Source organism: Convolutriloba macropyga, chromosome 12, assembly GCF_964194025.1.
Source record: "Convolutriloba macropyga chromosome 12, txConMacr16.3, whole genome shotgun sequence".
NCBI lineage: Eukaryota > Metazoa > Xenacoelomorpha > Acoela > Convolutidae > Convolutriloba > Convolutriloba macropyga.
This window is the reverse complement of record NC_134479.1, coordinates 9,308,661-9,331,699: the sequence shown is the minus strand read 5'-3', so window position 1 is coordinate 9,331,699 and position 23,039 is coordinate 9,308,661. Positions and strand designations below refer to the sequence as shown.

Here is a 23,039-nt window from a genome sequence, read left to right as displayed (position 1 = left end):
GTTTTGATTGTATCCCCTTCTGTTGTTGGTATTTGGCGTGTTACTGATTGTTGACGAAAGCTGAGGCGTTGTATGGCTGAAGTTTCTACCGTAGTTTGACTGCACTGGGTTGTTCCTGGATTGAAATGCCCCTTTAATCGTTGCTTGGAAATCACTTCTCTGCGAAGTCCTGAAGTCGTCTCGATGGAGAGTTGAATGATGAAACCCATTGCATCCGGATACAAGACATCGAATTTTTGATTTAAAGAAACCACTCTCATGTCTCTTCAAGCAATTGACACACAAGTTGTGATGCCTCACCAATTGCTGACTGTCAGCTACAGATGTGTTCAGGTATTCTTTGCAGCGACCAAGGTTGTGATCCCCAGAGCATAGTTGACAATTTAAGCTGGCTTGAAAAATTATGTTGGAGTGTTTCTGGCCTTGGGAAAGCCGTTCAACCCGGTCTGTTTTTTGTGGTCTTTGTGGAGAGACATCCTCGCAAGCCTCTGCATATGTGCTTATCCAATCTGCAAAATCAGCCAAATTGGGTTGCTCTATTCTCATGCTCCTTACATGTTGATTCCAGCGAATCGTCATTGGTGTTGTCAACTTTTTCTTGGCAACTTTAACTACCGCAAAAGCCCTTAGGTCCTATTCAATATGGCGAAGTCGAAAGGTCTGTACCAAACGTCTGAGGAAGGACGCAAAACTTACAAAGCTGCTGGGATCTTCCATTCTGGTCTTAGGCCATTGTTAAGGTTGTGTGAGGTACGCACTCACAACATGCTGCGGCTTTCCAAACTTTCTGTTAAGTTCCTGAAGCGCCTCCTCATAGAAGTCTCCGTTGTAAGAGTAACCACAGATGAAGTCTTTTGCTTTGTGAGATACCGAGTTTTGCAAGTATGTCATTTTCTGAACAGTTAAAAGAGCTGGATTGCCGTGAATGGTTGACTTGAAAAAGCTGTACCATTGATGCCACATCAAAGGATCGCCTGAGAAATGGTCAAGACTAATCTTTGGTAGACTGAACGCATTCATCATCACCTGATGATTTCTCCACTCAGCATCGTGGGGTCGTTGTGCGAACTTCTGCTCATAAAACTGCTGTGGCAAGAAATTTAAGTGACGATTAATCTCTCCGTTGGGAGCGTTCATCATTTTGTTTGTCTCTGGGAATGAGCCATCCATTTGACTACGGCAAAAAATGACGTGCCTGTTGCTGATCACGTGGATAGATATTGTCTGCAAAGGATTGAGTGAAGTTTTCAGGCATTGCTCGAGGTTGAAATCCAGGTGTTGTACCGGAATTCCAGTACACAGTGTCTGATGGTTGATCGCTTGAAATATTGAGGGTAGCAAAACCTTGATTTGGAACATTCACAACAAAAATCGGTCAACTCTGAACCTGTTTAGCATCTTCACTGAGGCTGCGATGCTCCTGTTTCTCACTGTTCTCTTTTGGTTTAATTTGCTGAGCGTTGTGTTTTGCTACACTTGCTCTCTCTTTTTGAAGATCACAATGACTGTTTTTGGACGGTACACCATCATGGTCATCAGAACTGAACACATCATCCCAGCTCTCAGCGTTTTCACCTGCATTTTGCATTGGTGTTTTACGTCTCATTCCGCTTGGTTGTTTACGTCTGGTTCCTGAAACAACAACCTTGCTCCATAGTTTATTGGGTTCTTCCGAGGAGGTGTCGGAAGAGATGAACTTTTGATGGTTTGACCCAAGAGGCAATCTGATTTTTTGTTTGATTCTCAGCCATTTGTAATTTCTCCGTGGATATTCTTCAGCAACAGTGTCGAACTCTTCTTGTGTCAACTGTAGTTCTATGAGTTCGTTACACATGCGATCAAGCTCCGCTTTTTGCAGTCGAAATTCGTCAGCGAGCTCTTGGAGGTCTGCTGCTGCTTCTGTTTGTTGCATTTGTTCGTCGAGTAGGTCTTGTGCTGCTTCCCACTCAATGAATTTGAACTTCAAGAGTTGCATATGTTGAGCTTTGGAGGTTGACTTTGTTTTGGTTTTGGTTGACATGGCTTTGGCTTGTCTCATTGGTTATTGGTTACTTAGTTTATGGTTGCACGATGAACTTCACAAAAAACTTTATTGCACTATGAGTGTTATGAGTCACTGCACTTAAAGTTAGCACTTAAAATGTTGTTAGAACTCTTACTAATCGTTTTTTTTGTATCTAAAACAACTTGAATGCTAATTATGTTGCTGTTGTGGACAGCTAACAATGGTTTGGTTGTCTTATGTTTTACCAAATCTTGCTTGAATGCTGTTTAATAATTTATTTTATGTACGCTTTGCGTTGTGGGGAGGGTTATGTCTGATCACGGTAGCAAAAATTCTGTGCCTAGAAACAAAAACTTTTGCACTTGCGTGTCAGTAGGTGCAAAACTGTAAATCCGAATCAGCTAGAGTATCTGTTTGATTGTAAGAAGGGCTTAATCAAATCCTGAATTTTTTAATGCTTTTTTGCAAGACTTAGGGTCAGAGAGTTTTAGCTCAACTAGAACTTGCTATAATCTAAGAAAGATCAGGCTTTGCTACCTATGTATATGTTCGACCACCCCGTCTTAAGCCTATGCGTTGGTTCAAAATTGAACCCGCTGCCTCACCCGCTCAGGCCCCAGTCAATCTTATTAGCAAATGTGGAACCTCTAGCCGCATGGACTACAGAACTGCGTTAAGCGGATTGCATCATAATGTTCGGAGTGCAATGAACGATGCAGGGGGAATTTCATCGAACTGTAACTTACTTAGAAAGCCTGACAGCCTATAAATTTGAAGTGCTAAAAATATCAGATGGAAAAATCTCTAGCACCTTTAATTCAGCTAGGTGGTGGGATTTTTTAAAATTTTAGTGAAAAACTACAAGGCAGAAATTTTAAATTTTCTCTGTATTGTGAGTCGATGGTTCGGTTTTGAAAACTAGGATGCGCCAAAATTTGTTACCTTTTCTTTAGTCTGATCCGCTTTCAGAGACAACGACTGATTTTCAAGAGTTTATTTTGCTGTGTATGCTTCTATAAGCTTGTACGCCTTTTAAATAAGAGCTTACAAAGGTGTGGTTTATACCCGCATTTAGGATCAAAGTTAAGTGTGGCCCGATGAAATTCATGTATGATAATGAATTAAAAGGTTTGGCATTGAAAGTCATGAAAAATCACAGTTAGAGATTTGACTTTCACGGCAAATATGGATATGAATTCAATAAATTTGAACTAAATGACAAGGGGAAGGATTGGGGGGCTAAACGGTTACTAACCGTTTACAACGCGTGATTTCTTTGTGATGCCATTTTACATATCGACAGTTTTTTAAGACCAACCAAAAAATTCATCTGTTGAAAGTTGCAACGTAGTTTTTTTCATAGTTTGACGATCAAAAAATGGCAGGTATGCTTGGTAATATGCGTTCGCATTTGATGTTCTTTGACTAAATTGTCAACCAAAAGCAGAGTTAATCATAAATAGATAAAGGAGTTTAAAAAAATTGTTACACAATCAAACTAATTGAAATACACCATGCGTTGACACACTACAGCAATCTGCCATTAAAGAGACTACGAGAAAAACCAAAAATATATGTAAAACAAAAATTTTGCGGTAAAACTCAATATCTAAATTTAAAAGCACGTGGTAACAACGTCAAAAAGCAATCGGATAAAACATTAGCTACTCCTTTTTCCTAACTACACAGAAAAACTTCTTTAATGAGTTTAGGTAACAAGTTGTCAAACAGAAGAAATAATAAGGCAAAATTCAAAACTCAATGAACATTTCTTAAACCAAATAATTTCAAAAATCTGTAAAATTTCTAGCTTCTAATGAAATAATTCTTGATAAATTTATTAAAAAGTCATCGCAAAATCCTTACAACCAGTCTTTGGTTAGACTAAGCAAAAGAAACGTACTAAAAATACAGAAAACTTAAGAAAAACAATTTTCAAAATCACAACTTACTGAAGCCATTAAAATGATTAGCTATTATCTGAAGAATATTTAATTTTATTTCAATTGTTAATTCGATTAGTTCAGCTAAAATTATAAAGAAAACTTAAATCAGTTCGCTTGTGAATTATTTGAAAATCATTGTGATCTGTTATTACGCGAATGTGCTAAAAGAAGAGAATGAAGAAACACAAATATTGACCACTCACAAAGCATTTACGAAAACTCATTTTGTTCAACTAATGAAATCTCAGTTACAATATAATATCAGTATACACGTTAGTTTTTGAACTACAAGGGATTGAATGGAACCTCTCAATGATGAGAATACGTTATAAATTGAGGAGAAGAACAACAAAAACTGATCAATTTAAAAAGTCTTCGAAATAAATGATATCATAATTTTTAGATTGTTTGCTAAACACTGAGTGCATTTAGTAACATCATTCATTCTTCACTTACTTAGAAGCTTATGAGACTTGTCTGCACCTTACGGCTATATAATGAAAAAACGGGCAAAAACAGAAAACTCAAAAGAAACTGAGCGAGAAAAGGGTCGAAGCCTTTAAAAAATAAACTTTCATTCAAAAAGTTCTCACTTCAATTTTTTTAACAGCAATGGACTTGTTCTTTTTTTCAACAAAATGACTTAATAAAATCAACAAATGAGAAAAATTATATTAAAACCAAAACATTTTTGAGACAACCCTTAGAATCAACGACATTAAATTAATAAGCTTTCAACGGAAGACAATAAATACGCTAAATTTATCTAAATGAGACGACATGGTTGTTTTTCAATCAAATGTTATCATTAGGACATCAGAAAATGTCATATAACTATGAGAAAAGAACAAACACAGGCAAAATCAAAAATTCAGTAGAAAAGTGCAATCAAAAGCGTGGAAGCCATTTAAACCATGACTTTTTCTATGGAAAATTTATCTATGATTCATTGAAGTTCTTGGCTAAGTCAAGTGGAACTATCAAAATGAGAATAATGTGATCAGATTTACTAAAAAAGTATTCCAAAATTTTTAAATCAATTACTATAACTCATCCAAGTGATAAAACTAATAGTTGGAAGATAACATCTGTAACAATATTATATGTGGTTACGCTAGAACAAAAAGGTGTCCTGTCATTGCTGAGACTGACTTATAATTCACTAAAATAAGCTAAAATCGGTTAATGTTCATAAAAAAGATTTTAGAGAAACTACTTTTAAAGTGTTCACAGCAATCAAAGTCAATAATTTCCCGCGGAAGTCAACAAAAAAGTTAATTTTTGCCTCATGGAAAGACAACGATGTTTTTCATTCAAATTTTTGTCCAAATGACACCACAAAAATTTTTATGACTATTAAAGATCCATTGAACGTCTCCTGTAAGCCAATAGGAACTTCCAATATTAGTATAATGTGATAAGATTTCAAAAGGTATCAAAATTACGAAAAAAATTAACCAAAATTTTTTTGAAAAAAAAATTTTAAAACCAGTGGCATCGAAGTAACAAAATTCATAGTTAGAAGATGAAAACCTCTAACCAGAATTTTTTCGGTTGCAGTAGGAAGGAAGGAGGTGCTGCCATTACTGAGACTGTCTTGCAGTTCGCGAAAATAACATTAAGATTCGTTACTGCTCAAAAAAATATTTGCTAAAAATTAACTTAAAAGTCTTAACAGCTATTAGTTGTTCATCAAAAGCAAAAAAATAGATTCACCTAATGCTCATTCGAAAGACTTTTTGCATTTATAGTTTTCGAGTCGATGCCAATAAGAATCCAAAAACGTAGACAAATCATAATTTCATTATGAATTACATGAGTTTTATTATCTCAGAATCGAAGCCAAAAAAACACAAATGATTCCCTGAAAATGAAATTTTTTTCATTGGGCATCATTTGACTGCAAATGAGGTTAGTCGTCGGTGGAACCTCGATGTGAAAAGTGACTAGTCTACATGTGACTAAATAACAGAAAACATATGAAAACTTTTCTAAAAAATAGCCCCCAAATTGATTGCTTTTTTTATAGTATACTTTCCTATGTGACATGGATTAGCCTTTTCATCGCATTTCACCTATTGCCAACCAAAATTGTTTTCTTTTATAGTGTGAAATGTAATTTTGAAATATTATTTTTGAAAAAAAACTTAAGTTGAACAAAAGTTACGCTAAAATTGAACAAAGTCATGCCAAATATCCCGTGTTCACACAAAAAATTAAACCTTGATAACTCCTCGAAAAATACGAAGTTAGAAAAAAATCTTTTGAATTTCGATATCTACGCTGGACGAGCTATTTAATGATGCCACTCAAATTTCGAGCGGCGGAAATTGTCTGAACAAAAAAAAAACCCAGTTGAGTATATAGATCCCCCACAACTGGGGTCGAATCACAAACTCACTTTTACTTGGAACGACCAATTGAATCAATATAGACAAGCTTAATACTGATTTCGCGATTGCGAAGTAGCATCAGAAGTAGCTCGGTATCAGAGGTAGCATACGAAAAAAAGGGGTGGGGACGTGTTGATAATGTTCACAGTTTGAGGTGCCATATCAAAGTAACATCTGATCAGACCCCATAACATAAGATCTTGTAGCAGACATTTTTGTTCTTGAAACATCTCCGTCCACACGAAAGCCTCTTGAAGTCGTACTTCGCCACACCATCTCTGACAAAAACGACATTTGATCTGACTCAAACAAAAGCATTCCCCGAAAGCTTGAACGATAATAGACCTGACTAATCTTAAACAATGTGAAGACTTTCACGCATGAAGTTCGCTCAAATTTTTGTGCATTCTAGTCCCTTCTGATCAAATTTTCTCCTCTTCGAGCAACCTCTGATAAGAAATGACATGCATGCGCTTCGAAATTTTTCTTATTTTTTTTGCAATTCACATAGTAGTTGAGACTGTCAACTGGGCAGTCTACGGAGATGGATTCATACTCCACAGTAATAAACAGATATGATAGTACAAAAGTGACTTTTTCTTGGAACATCACTCTTTTAAATTGAAGAAAATCACTTACACATGAAAGGCAATTTACATAGTGCAAAACACTAATCTTGTTTGATATGTCACCTTCCTTATATGGTCATATAAGGTAAACTTATGAAAAGTTGAGATGTTTCCTTATGTTGGGCAAAAAAAAAATCGTGGGTCGACCTATGAAAAGGCTTTGTGTCGAACTCAGTGGTGTGGTCGACCAAGTACTTTAGGTAGAAAGTAACTCCCCCATGTACTTTATTAGAATCTATTCTGTCCCCCCCCCCCCCCCCCCACTCTCCACCCAGCTTAGTTGTCTTACATCTTTTATACACCCAGGCCCACGTGCTATTTTTTACATAGTAACGTGCTATATAACAATCTGTAACTGGGGTGGGGGGGGGGTGAGGGGCGTAAAAAAACACTGGGGGGCAGAATAGATCCCTTTAATAAAGTGTTTCTATATGGTCGTTAATGACAAGTGTTTTTGATGCAATTTTTCGATTTATGTTCAGATTGTCCACCACGTTTCTTCAGCCAAATGGTACCTCTTGAGTGGAAATGCTTCCACTTTCGATGTCGCTTGTACTGGGGATTGTCAAACGACGAGAAAATTATAAAATCCAAGAGCGGGTCTTCTCAATTCCAAAAACGAGTCAGGCTTCCTTATTATTTGCAAAACAAACTGGTCCAGTTCTTCTACGCCAAATCGTGCAACTGGGGGGTAATAAATATAGAGAATGATGACAAATATAACCTCAGAGGTTCCTCAAAAAGAGGCGATTATTTGACCTATGCTCTGGATACTGATGACAGTGTCGAAATGACTTGGAGTGGATCGGCTGAAGACGATCCATATTTTAGTCGCCCGACTAATTGCACTCTGACCCTGGACGAGTTATTTTCAAAATGTTTAACTTCGTATCCTCTTTATGCCAACAATTTTTTTTTCAAGAAGCACACATTATCTGCACACTCAAACTTGGAAATCTAAGGATGAGTTGCGTGACATCTCACACCAGTCCTCCGAGAAAAAAGATGATTAACCACCGAGGGGACTGTTTTTTGAAGGCATTTGCCCATTTTACTTGATTAACATCAAACACCACGCTATAGCAAGTTAATTTTTGCAAGTTTCTAAGGTAAATTCCGGTAATTTACTGTTCAGGTGTGTTTTTCGGCTAAATTTAAGGTATATTCAGGTAAAAGTTCATGTGGTGCCCCGTAACTTTTCAGGTATTTTTCAGAAAAGTTGAGGTAAGTTAAGGTAAGTTCAGATAAGGCAAAACTACCTGAACGTTTCAGGCAAGTTAAGATGTTTTTCCAGATAAATTTACCGGAACTTTATTTAGTTTGTAAGGACTTAGTTTTGACAAATTGCAATTAACTAAGCAATTGTTGTTCAGTTGAATACTTTTCCTTGTTTTGAAGTAATATTTTTTAATGAAGAACTCAAAAACGATACACATAAAATGACGTCTACTTTTCTACTTAAAACACCTTGTAGCAAATAAAACTGCCGTATCAACAGTAAAGTGTCAGTCAGGGTACCTCCAGTGCGCGACCGAAGTGGGTCTAGTACCACCAATTAAGTTTATTTTGCACCCCAGATCGCAACTCAAGTCTGTCTGATCAGAGCTGGCTTGGGTCGAGCACTTCAAACTGGGTTCTTGTAAGATCTTAAAAGATTCCTAGGTAAAATTTCAAGTCGATGCCTCAACCTTGCAAGATACTTAAAGAAGCTTACAAGATATGAGATAACATCTTGCAGGAATCTTATAAGATATAACTCTCTCTTGTAAGAATTTTTACTCTCGTCAATTTATGATAACGTTTTTCTGGAAAAGGTGTGAGCCAAATTGGTTATCCAAGAAAATCGGCTCAGACAGGTAAATTTTTGGACAAACCATGTTCATACTCAAGAAACCGCACACTTTTGAAATAAACTGAAGTTTAAAAATTGGTCAAAACGTCAATTAAAAATGTTCGGATACAGTAGATAAATGGATTAAAATGAAGGCATCGGGTTACGTATCCCCAAAAAACAAGCACGGGTCAATATGTTCTTCTCAATAACAGTTTTTAGATGTAATCCGGACGCTGACAAAAAGCAAAAAAAAAATACTTTTTATTCAAGCCGGAAAAAACTTTTTCCAAAGCAGAAAATATATTTAAAATGAAGGAGCATAAGTAAGTGGTAATTTTTTGACTTTTTTGAAAACGAGAAAGACTTCAATTGACAACAAGAAAGACTAATTTGGCGGTTTCCTAAGGTTTTAGAATCTTTGAACACAGGAAATGTTCTCAAAACTGGATGACCTGTGCTCCCATCAGTTATCATAACCTGTCTCAAATTCCACCACATGATCGTGTAAAACGAGTCCTTGCCGTTTAATAACTTTCAGCTATAACATTTCCATTGCAAGTACATCAGATCACCATAATTTCGAAGAAAATGCTCGGAAGTAGATTTTGTGTGAATCAGAGACAGTATTAACCCAAAAACGTTTTGACTTCTGTTTCAAAAATACAAACTAAAACTTTTACCATGAAAAGTTTTCCCTAAAAAGGAGATCGAACCTATTCCAGCTGTCATTCTTCGCAAGCGTTAAATACTTATTTACTCTTAGCAATTTTTTCTGCGAATCAAATTCTCACCCTTTAAACTTGCTGAGGTGTCTCTTTTGAGACATTCAATTAAGTTGAACTTTTTTCTTACTATACAATGCGAACGATGATGATAGTATTGCACCTAAAGGACAGCAAATTGATGATTTGGGAAATAAGAAAGTCAGTTTCTCCTGTTTTCTCCTTTGTCAGTTTCTCCTGTTTTTCAAGAAAATGTAATTGTTTGTCACAACCAATTTTTGAAAGATCGACAAGAAACCAAACACGAGAAGCTGCAGCAGAATAGGAAAATAGAATAGTTTCTCTTCAATACTATCCATGGTGTTCACACCACATGTTATGTTACGCCTTCATGTACTGCCGCTCTATTTGCGTTCTGTCGGAAAAACGCTTTTTTGTAAAAAATAAAATAAACACATAATGAAAAATATTGAGAAGCTTAGAGAAAAAAATTGAGTTATCAAGGTTCTGTATTTGTTTCAATTGTAATTTGCTGTGCACTTCTTGGCAAATTGCAAACCAGCTTATTTTCACCATCGCCTGTCATTTGAAAGCGTTTATTGCTGGTCATACCTTTTAAGACGCTTGCTAACAAGGCGGCTCGGTAATGTGCGATGGCACATAAGGTTCCGACCCCGCCCATCCACAATTTTGGCATAATTGTCCACCAAATGAGGAACAGATAGAAAAACCCAAAAATTATTTTTTGCGAATCCCAAAAAAGCCCAAGTCTTTTTCAAAAAATTCAGTATGAACGATAAGATAGCCTCCAAAGCAAATAACTCAGTGGAGTAAAAATTGATGCATTAGATTGCTGTAATACGTCAACATTAAGAAAGCGAGTCAAGACGAACAGCAAAGTCAAACAACAACAACAACAACAACAAACATTAATTACATCAAAAAATTTATGTCCCTCTTAAAAACTAAATTTAATAACAAAGTCAACATACCGTCAGTTAAACCTAAAACTAAACAAAAATAACTTATAAATCACCAGAAAACATATGCGACCAGTCAATAAAAAGGTTTGGTAACAATTATACAAAAAAGAACAAAAACGGTTAAGTAAAAAAAAATTAACTTATTTTTTTGAAACAGTTAACTTCAAAGTAATAAATACCATTAGGAATCAATTAATATTACCACAAATGTACAACTACCACTGTTTCTATAGAAGGGCATTAGGACCTTTCCTTATTCATTTTTTAAAGCGGCTGAAAAGAACAACAAAGAACAAACAAAATTTCAATTGAAACTTGCCAGAAAACGCTGTCAAAACCGTCAAGCCAAATTTTGGCACTCAAAATATATTTGATTGCGCGTTCTTCAAACAGCTATAATGTAGTACGTGGCCATTCATTAGTAAGACTAGGTAACAAGTAGACAAAAAAAGCGAAGTGCTAAAGTATGTAATACTTTTAATTTTTTTTCGAAACAAAATTACATTCAATGTCATGAAAGGCATTAATAACAAAAAGAGCTATTTAAATAGGATCGTTTATTCATGAAAAAAGAAGCCCTCAAGACCTGTAATTATCCAGAATATTTCTTGCATCTACAAAAAGAACGTCAAATATGACAAAAAATCAAATTAATTTACTTTTTTTTGTGAAAAACCGGTGTCGAAGCCAGTAAGGTCATAACAAATTCTTTAAAAAAAGATTTTGGGACACCAATCCCCTTTATTCCCTTGACACCCATATTGTCATAATTGACCTGTTTTAACTAACGAGATTAGGTAACAAAAAGAAACATAAATAGAACAAAATTGCGAAGTTAAAAAGTTTTTTTTCAATTTTGGAAAAGTCATGAAAGCCATCAGCTATCTACTAATATCAGAATATCGGTTCTTCTATTCTTCCTTGAAAAGCCAATGAAAGCTATCACTATACAGGAAATTTCATACGACCGAAACGACAAAGTATAAATGACAGTTAGAGACAAAATTAAAAAATTCAATTGATTTCTTCAAGAAAGAGGCGTCGAAGCCATAAAAAAAGATGATGTATATCTTTCAGGATTTTAATATGTTCAATTGTGCCTTATTTTGAATGCTAATAAGGTGACATGAGAACTGTCAATAATGTGATAATGTGACAAAATTAGAAAACGTGAAAAACTTGCAAATATCAAAACAAACAAAAATCTGAAATCTTGTAGTATCAAAGCCGGAAAACAATAACTTCAGGCTTAAAACCGCAACCGAGAATAAATGTTAAATCAGTAGAAAGAAGAAGCAGTCTTTCTTTGCTGACACTAAGCTGGAAGTTGAACAAATTAAGAAAAAATTAGAGGAAAAGTTAATTAAGCCATTATTTATTGAAAAGTCAATTATTTTTAAAAAAAGAAATGACCATAAACTTTCAATTAAAAAACTAAATGCATTAGCTTGGAGCTGCTTAGCAAGCGGATTGGTTGGAACTATCACTCATGAGCTTTGATTTGATATGTTCTGTTCTTTATTATTAAAAAAAGTCTTTTTTTTTAAAAAAAAAAGACCGACTGATTACAACCCGATTTTTTTTGTATTGTAACAGTCCAAGAATGGCCCAAAACTAGCCCTGCTAATACTTTTTGTCCGTTAGGAACAATTGATTTTTCGAATGTTGTAGATATAGATAATTTGTTAGTTGAAAACTCAAAATAAATTGGGCATTTTTGATAATCAACGAGTAAAGTTAGCAAAAAACGGCAAAGTTTTAACTACAGTGCACACTCAGCGGACTCTGAAGTAGAAATAGCCCCCTGTGAGTCTACAAAGATTGTATGAGTGTTGTTTGGGGGTGTAGTGTCGGCAAATTTAATCAAAGTGGACTAAAGTAGCTTATTTCGTGCTGTTTTTGATGAAAAAGGCTAAATTTTGAAAAGTTTATCCAGATTTTTTGACCAAAAAAATTAAATCAAAACAATCAACAACGCTTGTTCGTCTTCAAAAACAAAACAAACGAGACTATTCTTAAAAATTATAACAAATTTTAGCAAAATTGACGAAAATTTAGGCAAAAATTCCGGAAAATGTGAATAAAAACAACGTGAATTCACTCTTCTTTTCTCAGAAGTTTAAACCTCGATAACTCCCTGTAGAAAACGAAAAATAAAAAAATCTTTTTAATTCCATATTCTACGCTGGACGAGCTTTCTAATGATACCAGTCTCAACTCTCTACGATGAATATATGGAGCGGCGAAAATTCACGGAACAAAAAAAAACCCATTTGAGTATATAGTTCCTCCCCCCTCAAGAGGGTCGGAACAATTATGTAGGAGGAAAACTTTTTAGTGCAGCTGTTTACCAGAGTAAAATACAAGAAAGAAAACATTTAAAAGTTATTCATTAGCAGAGATCTACGGAATATTCAAAAGACAGTAGCTGCCAAAATGAAAAAAAAAGTAAATACAGGGTAAATAAGTAAAAATAGGTAAATATTGTAGGTTATACAATTTGACAGATAGAAAAAAGCCGTCACGCAAAAAATTCAGTCTTGTGTCGCTTGTGTCCTTTTAAACTTGGAGCCTCCTCAACTGGTCAACATAACCTCCCGTTTAAAACCTAATTTATTTTAAAAAATCAGTACAATTTTTTAATTAAACGCAAGAAGGGAGTTCTAAATTATTAAATAGTAACTGCTGAGTTGAAATTATAAAATAGTAAAAGGAAACAGTAAACATCAATTAAATTTTTTCCAAATTACAAAAGTAGTTTATTGCCAAGTTTTCGTAATATCCTTCTTTTCATAGACCGCCAACAAGCTATTTAGGCTTCAAGGCAAAAAACCCGATACAAAATACCCAATGTGTCAAAATATTCAAAAAAAAACCCAATATTTTTTCATAATAATGAGAGTACCAGAACGATAAATTAAATAAATTTTTGGCTAGTTCATTTGGCCAGGCCATGCGGGCCGTGGCCATGCCTCAACAGACCGTGGGATATCATGGAAAACTATCATAACCGAACGTACGATTGAATTATCAGCCTAATTATGATTAATATCAGCCGTTATTTTTATCTACAAATTGTTGCAAGAGTTGGTTAGCCATAAAAAGCAAAACTGTCCATTAACCCAATGAAATCAAGGCAATTAACCTAAAATCCATTTATTCAATAGAAGAGCAAAATTGAAATCAGTCATTTTGGTCCAAATAAAAGTTTTCCGATCCACTAAGGAAATGATCGATGCTTCGAAAAGTAGTTGCAGATAATTTTATGATAGTTTACAGGGTGCTAGCTAGGACAATAGATCGAAAGATAACAGATCGAAAGCAAAAATTGGGATAATAGATCGAAAATGAAATTGTTTAATTTGCGTTTTGGCCAATCAGATTTGAGCGCTCATTTATTATACAGCACATAACAAGTTCTGTTGTGATATTTTGTTCGGTTGTGATAGATTCATATCAAGTCCCACGGGCCGCTAAGGCATGGCCATGGCTTGCGAGGCATGGCCAGAATGTGGTAATTATATTGCAGCTCGCAGATAATGCTCAATTTCAACCAATAAGAATAGAGATTGATTTCCGATCTATTGTCCCAACTTTTCTGTTTTCGATCTGTTGACCTTTAGATCTATTGTCCGGTCACCAGTTTACAGCTATCAACCTGTGGAGGTATATAATCTATAAAATTTTCAGAATTGATTCGTATTTTTGACAAATTGAGGCCACTCCAATTTTCATGACTTTTTTCATTATTTATGTTTCATTTTTTAAAAAAATTTGATGAGCTCACATAGTTTGAGAATTAAAAATAATTTTAGTACTTAAGTTTTTTCAAGTGACGAAATTCTTTCCTTTTTCTTTATCTTATTAATGCAAAATTATCTCTGTAAATTATGTTAATTTCGCGTTTAAAATGGTTCTGCAGATGCAATCTAATACCTATACCTGTTTTTTATAACTGTTGACCGAAAAGCATAAACAACTGTCAAAGTTAATTCAAAAGATTAAAAGAGGATTCGGTTTCGCTGATGTCAGCTTTGCTTGATGTGGAACATTCGTTATTGCCCTTCCCATCCTCGAAACTAATTGACCAAAGTCTGCGAGGTGCTACGCCGAGTATGAGATTAAGTAAGGCTAATCTTTACTCTGAATATTTTTTGCCTCTGTTGTAGGAACTCCAAGTCGAGGTGTGCGCTCGAAATCGTCCTGGTCCAGAATATTTGGAGCAAAAGCCTGTCCATTGTGCGCTCGAAATTACAGCCCGGACCTAAGTGTCATTAAAAATCAGTACTGAATCATAGTAAATTCATTTTGTTTTTTTTCTGTGCGCAGAGCTCTGATCAGGGCACTTATTAGACATTTCATGGTAAATTTCGGAGTAAAATTCTTAGATTTTTATGAACATCATGAATCTCAGTTTCTGAAGTCTTCCTGAAAATAATGAATTTAAATCTTGATTTTTTACTGATTAGTATGAAAAATTAAATTCGGCCGTAACTTGGAAAAAACCCAATGGCAATTTCGAGCGCAAGAGCGTGCTTGAGTCTGATCAAGGGCAGTTTCGGTGTGGGGTGGTCTGAAACAGGGCGATTTTGAGGCACGCCTCGACCTGGGACCCCTTTCAGGCATCTTCTCAAGGCCTCGATTGCTTCCAAACTATACATGTCGGAAATCAGTTTGAATTGACTACATTATTTCATTTTATGGCGCTTTTTTCACCTTTTGGTTTATAGATTTGAGGCATCAGCAGGATATTGTAAGATGACTTCTAGATAACTCTTGGGGTTTTTTGTCAAATAAATTTTACAGAATGGCAGAAATTCTTCAATGCATAACGAATATGCACAAACTTCTAACGGAATAAAGGATAAATGGTGGTTTTCTTTGGTGCAATCACTTTCATTTCATCAAAACTATTCCCAAGAAAGAATATCGTCGGTTTTACGCCAAAGTTAAAACCGAAGTTAGTGCCAAAAAGGCTACTTTTTAAAAACATCTGATCTACTATAACTTGAAACGCCTTTAAAAGCAACTTTGTTCTGAAACATGGGAGTAAAGAGCTCTCATGATATAACAGAAATTGCGTTTTTTAAATATCCTGGCTGATTGATACATTAAAATAATGTTTGACAATTGCGTTTTTTTTCTACAGTTATCATGAAAAACAGAAAAATGAGTTCACTCTTGATCTAATTTTTTAAATTTATCTTGAAAACAAATAAGAAATTGAAGCTCTAAAGATTTTGCTCTTGGAAGACAACAGTTCTTTGGTTTTTTTCATCATATAATCCGCCCTGCCTGTCATGACATCAAGCTCAGCTAAAAAGAAATCAGCCTTGTAATTTACATTCTTGCAAATCAGTGAAACTAAACTAATCGAAAATTCAATTATCTGATTTTCTAAAAAATGTTTTCTGCTTAAACTTCAACTTCATATCCCGGACCATAGCAGCATCAAAAGTCAAGGCTGAATCGAAGTATTTCCCAAACTGTTTTTTACTATGGTCATATTATGATCATGTCACTTTTTGCACTAACCAAACAAAAAATTAGTCTAAAATTTATTCCTTTCTGGAACAACTACGAACAGTGTAAATATAGTTCTGTGGTTTTCATGATCAGAACATTTTTCAATCCTTCGAATTAGCTGTTTAGCAACAAAGTCTATAAACAGTCTGTTTAATAAGAAAAAACGCCTAGAAGTGGTCTTGTGAAAAAGACAACAAACAATAATTAATTTTTTCCTCGATTACGAACATTTTTTGGAGAACTAGTTCGGTAAAATAAATTTCATTCTACCTCATATCTGTTTCCAAAATGAGAGAGTTGGAACAAATGGACGCAATTTAGGTTCTTCATATAACATTGTTTGTTGAATTTTTGTTATAATTACATTTTCCCGTTAGAAAACTCATCAGTGCAAGACATCTGAAACTTTTCTTGTCTTTTTTCTTTTCTCAATTTTCTGTTTAAATCTTTCGATTGATCAAATCCTCAGGTCAAAACTTAGAGAAGGTTCAAACAATTTTTTTGTTCAATTACGAAAAGATAATTTAATGGCTATCGCGGGAGACAATAATTGAAATTAAAATGAAAGCATATTTTTTGAAAGGAGTGAAGCAAAAAAGATCAAAATTTTGTTTTTCCTAATTGGCAGTCCTCAAATTTGAAGTCAACCATGTCATCGTTCAATACCTAACGCACATTGGGATAAAAAATAATGCTCTACTTCAGAAGATCATCAGTCCAGGTTTAACTGCTGAACTACTAACTGAAAAAAGCTCCCATTGTATAAAAAGGGTTGTCCCAATTGTCTGAAAGAAAACCTGATTTACTGGGGAAGCAGAGATATGGATTTTAAGACAAATTAGTACACGTTTGCAAAAAAGTTTCATACAATGCGATAGTTGAATTGTTTACATAGGAAACCCTGGTGGTTGACAACCATAAAAGAAAATTTCCAATGATAAATACAACTGTTCCAATGATAAAATGCAAATTATGGATTTTGTGGAAACCTAATAAACGCACAAGGATCAACGAAAATTTTGAGCTTTGCTGATAAACGTAGCAAGGCGCCACTTGCAGTCACAAAGCAACGTTTCTGTGCAAGAAATCTCGAAATTTTTCTGCTTTACACCGGTGCCGCGCTTACCATAAAACGCCATGAAAATGTTTACTAACCACAGCAAGAGCAAAAATGGTTTCGTATTTATTTGATGGACCATATATGGTCCGTTCTATGGTAAATATGGTACCATTTTCCTGGTATTTTATATGGTACGTAAATTTGGTCAACCCGGAACAGCAATTTCAGAAAATCCCCTGAAAAATTTTTTGATACATAAATTAGGGAAGAAGTTTTTAAAATCTTGTAATAACCTTCATGAGAAAATAGGTTTTTTAAACCACATGTAAATTTTGTCGGAATGAACGCGCACATTTTTGTAATTTTTGTATATCTTTAACTTTTTGGATTTCAATATACGGATTCACAATATCGTTTTAGCGGTACAAAGCCAAGAGCAGATGTTATAACAGCTTCATATAAAGTTTTTTGTTAGGTTCTTTTTCAAAAACACGTTTTGGTTGTTTTCGCAGGTGTCCGAGAGATAGACGAACTTCTGCAACGCTTCAAATCTTATGGAAACCTAGGGGCGTATAATACTGAGACTCCAGTGGACAACTAAATTTTATTTTGTTCGAAAGAGCCTTTTTTGTTTCAAAGCAGTGTGATAGGTTTAACACATAAATACTTTACAACAAAACCTTATCCAAAAAATTTAAATTTATTCAATGTTTAAGCAACCTCGATTAATTCATATTTTAAATTTGACACTGGAGCAGCATTTGTCAGATCGCACCGTGTGCCGCCTCATATTAATATTTTCATTATACTTAGTGACACTATTTTTCAGTTATTTCATTTTTTTTGCTTGCAATCAGTAAAAGAGGAATATTTTAAAAACAAAAGAGCTTTTTAACTTCATCATCTCTAATGTGAAAAGGTAGCTAAGGGTGATAAAATACATGTCGTAATTTAAAACACATCTTTTTAATAGATTTGGAATAGAGTTTTAAGTTAAAAATTTGACAATATTTAGGTTTTTTCTGCTCAGACACCATTGCAGATCAGCCTCGTTTGTGTTAAGATATAACAGAAAAATGACTATTGGCTATAAGTCGAACCATGCACTCACGTGTGGTTTTTCATTAATTGCATGCACACAATTAACTTTTTGTTCTGTTCAACAGTGGTTGATGTTCATTTTGGTCTCTGGAACTTTTCGTTCATTTTGAAATGATTGTATACCTGATTGTAAAATGCGTTGGATCATCAATTCATAAAAATGTACAAGAGGAACTGGTACATCCGTTGTCATCTGTTAGTTTGTGCTTACATGCATACAAAAAGTAAACATCTACCCGTACTTAACGCCAAGTCAATATCAGTACTGGGCAAGTCTAATTGCAAGTCTAGGTATCAGTACTGATTCAGAGCTATGATCATAACACATTTAAGACTTGTCAGTCTTGGCCAAGACTTGGCAAGTCTTAATCCAAGTCTTGGCCAAGACTTGCCAAGTCTTAATCCAAGTCTTGGCCAAGACTTGGCAAGTCTTAATCCAAGTCTTGGCCAAGACTTGCCAAGTCTTAATCCAAGTCGTGGCCAAGACTTGCCAAGTCTTAATCCAAGTCTTGGCCAAGACTTGCCAAGTCTTAATCCAGTCTCAAATGGCCGAAAAAAAAACGTCAAAAATGGCCGAAAAAAGGTCAAAAATAGCCGAAAAAAAGTTAAAACTGATCGAAAAAACGTCAAAAATGGCCGAAAAAAAGGTCAAAAATAGCCGAAAAAAAGGTCAAAACTGATCGAAAAAACGTCAAAAATGGCCGAAAAAAAGGTCAAAAATAGCCGAAAAAAAGGTCAAAACTGATCGAAAAAACGTCAAAAATGGCCGAAAAAAAGGTCAAAACTGATCGAAAAAGTAGGACTTTGCGCCATAATAGGGTCCACTGGGTGCCGCACCACGGGACCTCGGGCTATCATGGGAACCCTCACAGTAGCACCCCTTTTGACAATTTTGCCTCGGTTAAAGTTCGACATTTGGCTGATCTGAAAAGTACATAAATTTGGTGATTTTCGGCTAAAATTCGGCTCCAAACGGCTGAAAAATGGCTCAAAACGGCCCAAAACACCTGAAAAACCCTCAATGGACCCTCCCGGGGGGCTAATAATCACCCAATAATCAATTTGGTATGCCCCCGGCATCATTTTCTAGCACCCCGGGAAAGTGGCCAGAAAGTAATGCCAAAATCGTGGCACGTTGCGAAATTTTTTTGAATTCGAAAATTTCACTCGAATTTTTTTGAAAAGTTGGGTTTGACTTGGGAATCAACTTGCAAGTGTTACCCAAGTCTTGGCCAAGACTTGTCAGACTTGTAAGACTTTTTTTAAGACTTGCTCAGTACTGGAAAACGAAATAAGACTTGGATTTAGACTTGCCTAGTACTGATATAGACTTGGAGTTCGGTACGGGTAAGTTTTTCTTCAATTTTTGTACCGACCATATGCATAAAACGTTTCGAAAAAAAAATTAACAACCGTCGAAGAATTAACAACGTCGTATTAACAACCGACTTGATTTCATTTAAATAAGGTAACTCAACATTTTCATGTAATGTTTAACTGAAAAAAATGTCAATTAAAGAATGACACAACTGTAAGACATTTATATTAAAACTACAGTTGACTCTCATCAGCCATCATAGCACAAGGAAGAGCGAGCCTTGAAAAAGAACAAAATCCGGAAGGGAGCAGCAGCAGGCCAAGTCACTACCAGCATTTGGAGTAATGGAAGCAAAATCTACGATTCAAGAAATTAGAGATGAGGTCCTAGAAAAAATTTGAAAAACCATTATTTGGCGAAATTAACAAAACCTTTTGTTTACATGTAGTAGATGAATTATTTTAAAATTAGTGATAGGTAATGAAAACATAAGTTAGAAAAACTTCATAAATGACTAAGCGTAAAACTACGAAATCGGTCCCTAAATATCTGGTACAAGATTTAACTTTACAATAAAATCTTATAAGGATTCTGATAAGGATTTGTTAAGGATTCTGATATGGAATAAGGATTAGCTTTTTAACAAACCTCTGTCTTTAACTTTGTGGGATAGAGTAATGGCTGAAGAAGTGACCATTAGCCATTGCTGTCAAACTTTGCCTAACAAAAATAACTCCTTTGCTAGACCAAATCAGACCAGGAAAAAGAAATTTTAACACGGCTGATGGAAGTCTTCACTCAAAACAAGTCCAAAATGGCAACACTAAGTCGATAATAATCCAAAAAACTTTTTTTGACTCCACCACAAAAATTTTGCATTTATTATCGTCAGATTAAAAGTTTATAATTCAACAAAGCAGATTAAAAAGTTTATAATTCAACAAAAATACGTCTAATTTCTTTGTTATACATTTTCAAACTTGGAGGGGTAACTTATATTCTTTTATGCTATACAGGCTAAACCATCTAGACAGATTGAAATTCGCATAGAAGAAAAGGCTTGATTGAAGAAGTTTTTTTTCCATTCATTTGTGGTACCTCAAATTCTATTTAGAAATTTTTGATGTCTTAAATAAGCAAAATTTGAAAGTTTTTCCTACAAAAAGTCTTTTGAATGAAACAAATTTGAAAACTTTTGCAGTGGTTTCTGACAAATTAAGGAAACGAATAGCGAGAATACATAGGCAGCTATTTTAAAAAGCGAGCTATTTTATATGAGAATGACGAGATCCGTAATTTTGTTGTCACTGGACTAAAAGTAGGGGAGAATGACCAACCAGCCAGAGTACCAACTAAGTTGCCGCGGATGGGAGTCAGCAGCCTCGGGGTAAGTTAACCCTCCGGTATAAAACTGATTGCACTTTTATTTTTTTTTTCAAAACAAAACCATCCGCAGATTATAAGCGATAAACCTCTTTATTTACGGAGTACTCTATACCCAGGTTGAGGTCCTCGTTCAAAACTTATGAAAATACGCATCCAGACCATTTTTGCCTATGAAAAATACCCAGGCAGGCCAATATTGTTTATGATCCAGACAATGCCTCGTTCAAATTTTTGGTGCGTTCATGTGCTCGTTCAAAAACGCTTATAAAAAGACCTGTCCAGTCCAAAATACGATATGATACAGACTTTGGCTCGTTCAATTTATGAAAAGACTCACAAAGACCAAACAAGTTTATGATCCAGACTTTGGCTCGTCATTTCCTTTTTGCCCTTTTGGGGACCTTCTCCCGCGTGCTGTAGATTAAATGTGACTTAATGAGTGTGCTATGAAGACCCTCGATTTTTTCAGGCTGCCAGAAAAAATCACACTGTATTTTTTGTCGTCTTGGACAGAAAAGAGAGCTCGAGAAAATACAGACTGAGCTGGCTTTGCATCTTGAAAAGACCGGACAGAAACAGTTACACATTTTCAGGACCCGTGTCGAAATTACCCCCTGATCAACCCTCCCCCAAAACTGATGTTAAATTAGGGGGTAATTGTCTATGGGGGGTAAAAACTTTGTAAGATTAGAGGGGTAATGGGGTGGGGGTTGTAATGGGGGTAATTTTAGATTTACCCCCCCCCCACCCAAAAAAACACCCCCAAAAAGATGTACGATAAGGGTGGTAATTATAAACGATAAAAGATTAGAGTGGTATTGTGGGGAAATGGGAGTAATGGGGGATATTTTAGATTTTACCCCCACCCCCCCCCCAAAAAAATAACCCCCCAAGCAGATGTAAAATCAGGGGGATAAAATGATTTAAGATTAGGGGTCCACTGGGGAGTAATTTCGTATTCCCAAAACTTACCCCTTAAAAGATATAGGATATATAGGATTAGGGGTAGTTTTTTTTTGGGGGGGGGGGGGGTAAATTAAGGGTAATGGGTGGTAAAACGATGCAAGAGTAGGGGTTAAGAGGGGCTGAAACGACGCAAGAGTAGGGGAAATGAGAAGTTACCCCCCCATTAGCACCTTACTCTTACATCGTTTAAACCCCCCCCCCTTCACCCCATTACTACCTACCTTTAAATCGTTTTAACCCCCCCCCCCCCACCCCCATTTTCCCCTACTCTTGCATTGTTTTACCCCCAAAATTACTCCCTAATCTTGCACCATTTTACCCCCCAAAATTAACCCCATTACCCCCCCCCCCCTCCTCTTACATCGAATTAGCCCCATTACCCCCAAAAGATATAAGAGTTTTGAGGGGAGTTGGCTAAAAATACCCCCCGATTACCCCCTAATCCTACATCTTTTTTGGGGTAAAAATTTGAGACAGGAATCTTTTTTACCTCTATCATTGTTCTTGGTTCATAGAATTTGGCCGTTTCGGTTGGGCAATTTTTTAAGTATCTTTCCAAAACCTTATATGGTTTGATTATTTCTGACCCTCGGGGCAAAAAAGTATATTTTAAACAACTATCAAAACAGAAATTTATTATTAAGAGTTCCTAATAAACCCTGACAAAAACTATCAATTTGTATAATTATCAACGGCTCAAAATAAAAAAACAAGAAAAAGGTTCTAGCTTAGAATCAAAGACATTGATTACTACTTGCTAAAAAGCAGGGATGCTATGGGCTATGATGTCTTTAATTTCAGAAAATTCAGGCGTAATACTGATCTCGGGTTCAAAAGAAAATAAAAAGTTCTTGTCTTTCAATTGGGAAAAAATAATTACTAAATGAATTCAGGCAAAAAACAGGCAGAAGATTTTTGAAGAAAGAAACGCTAAAAACTGTGGCCAGTGGCAGATATTGTCCGAAAATATCACTACTAAATTTCATGTACTTTTATCGTAACTGCTGTCCACATCGCTTTTTTCAGTTTGGGCATAACTTATGGAACCCGAAAGAGTTGGAACCTGAAAGAATCCACCTGTTGTTAATGTTATCCTCTGAAATCCCCACAAAGACCGTAAAATTACAAAATTGTAATATTTGCTCGGTAATGATATCTGTGCTTTTCAAG

The 23,039-nt window shown here is 35.4% G+C and overlaps 1 protein-coding gene across 1 annotated transcript in view; it reads left to right on the top strand.

Annotated features, from left to right (window-relative positions):
* Window positions 1–17,699, top strand: part of LOC142350982 (uncharacterized) — a 33,084-nt gene extending 15,385 nt beyond the window's left edge. Inside the window, exons 5-7 of the mRNA XM_075403014.1 lie at window positions 7,456–7,851; window positions 14,545–14,637; window positions 17,611–17,699. Of these exons, the coding sequence (XP_075259129.1) occupies window positions 7,456–7,851; window positions 14,545–14,637; window positions 17,611–17,699 (578 nt within the window). The remainder of the gene's footprint in view (window positions 1–7,455; window positions 7,852–14,544; window positions 14,638–17,610) is intronic.
* The last annotated feature ends 5,340 nt before the right edge of the window (window positions 17,700–23,039 follow it).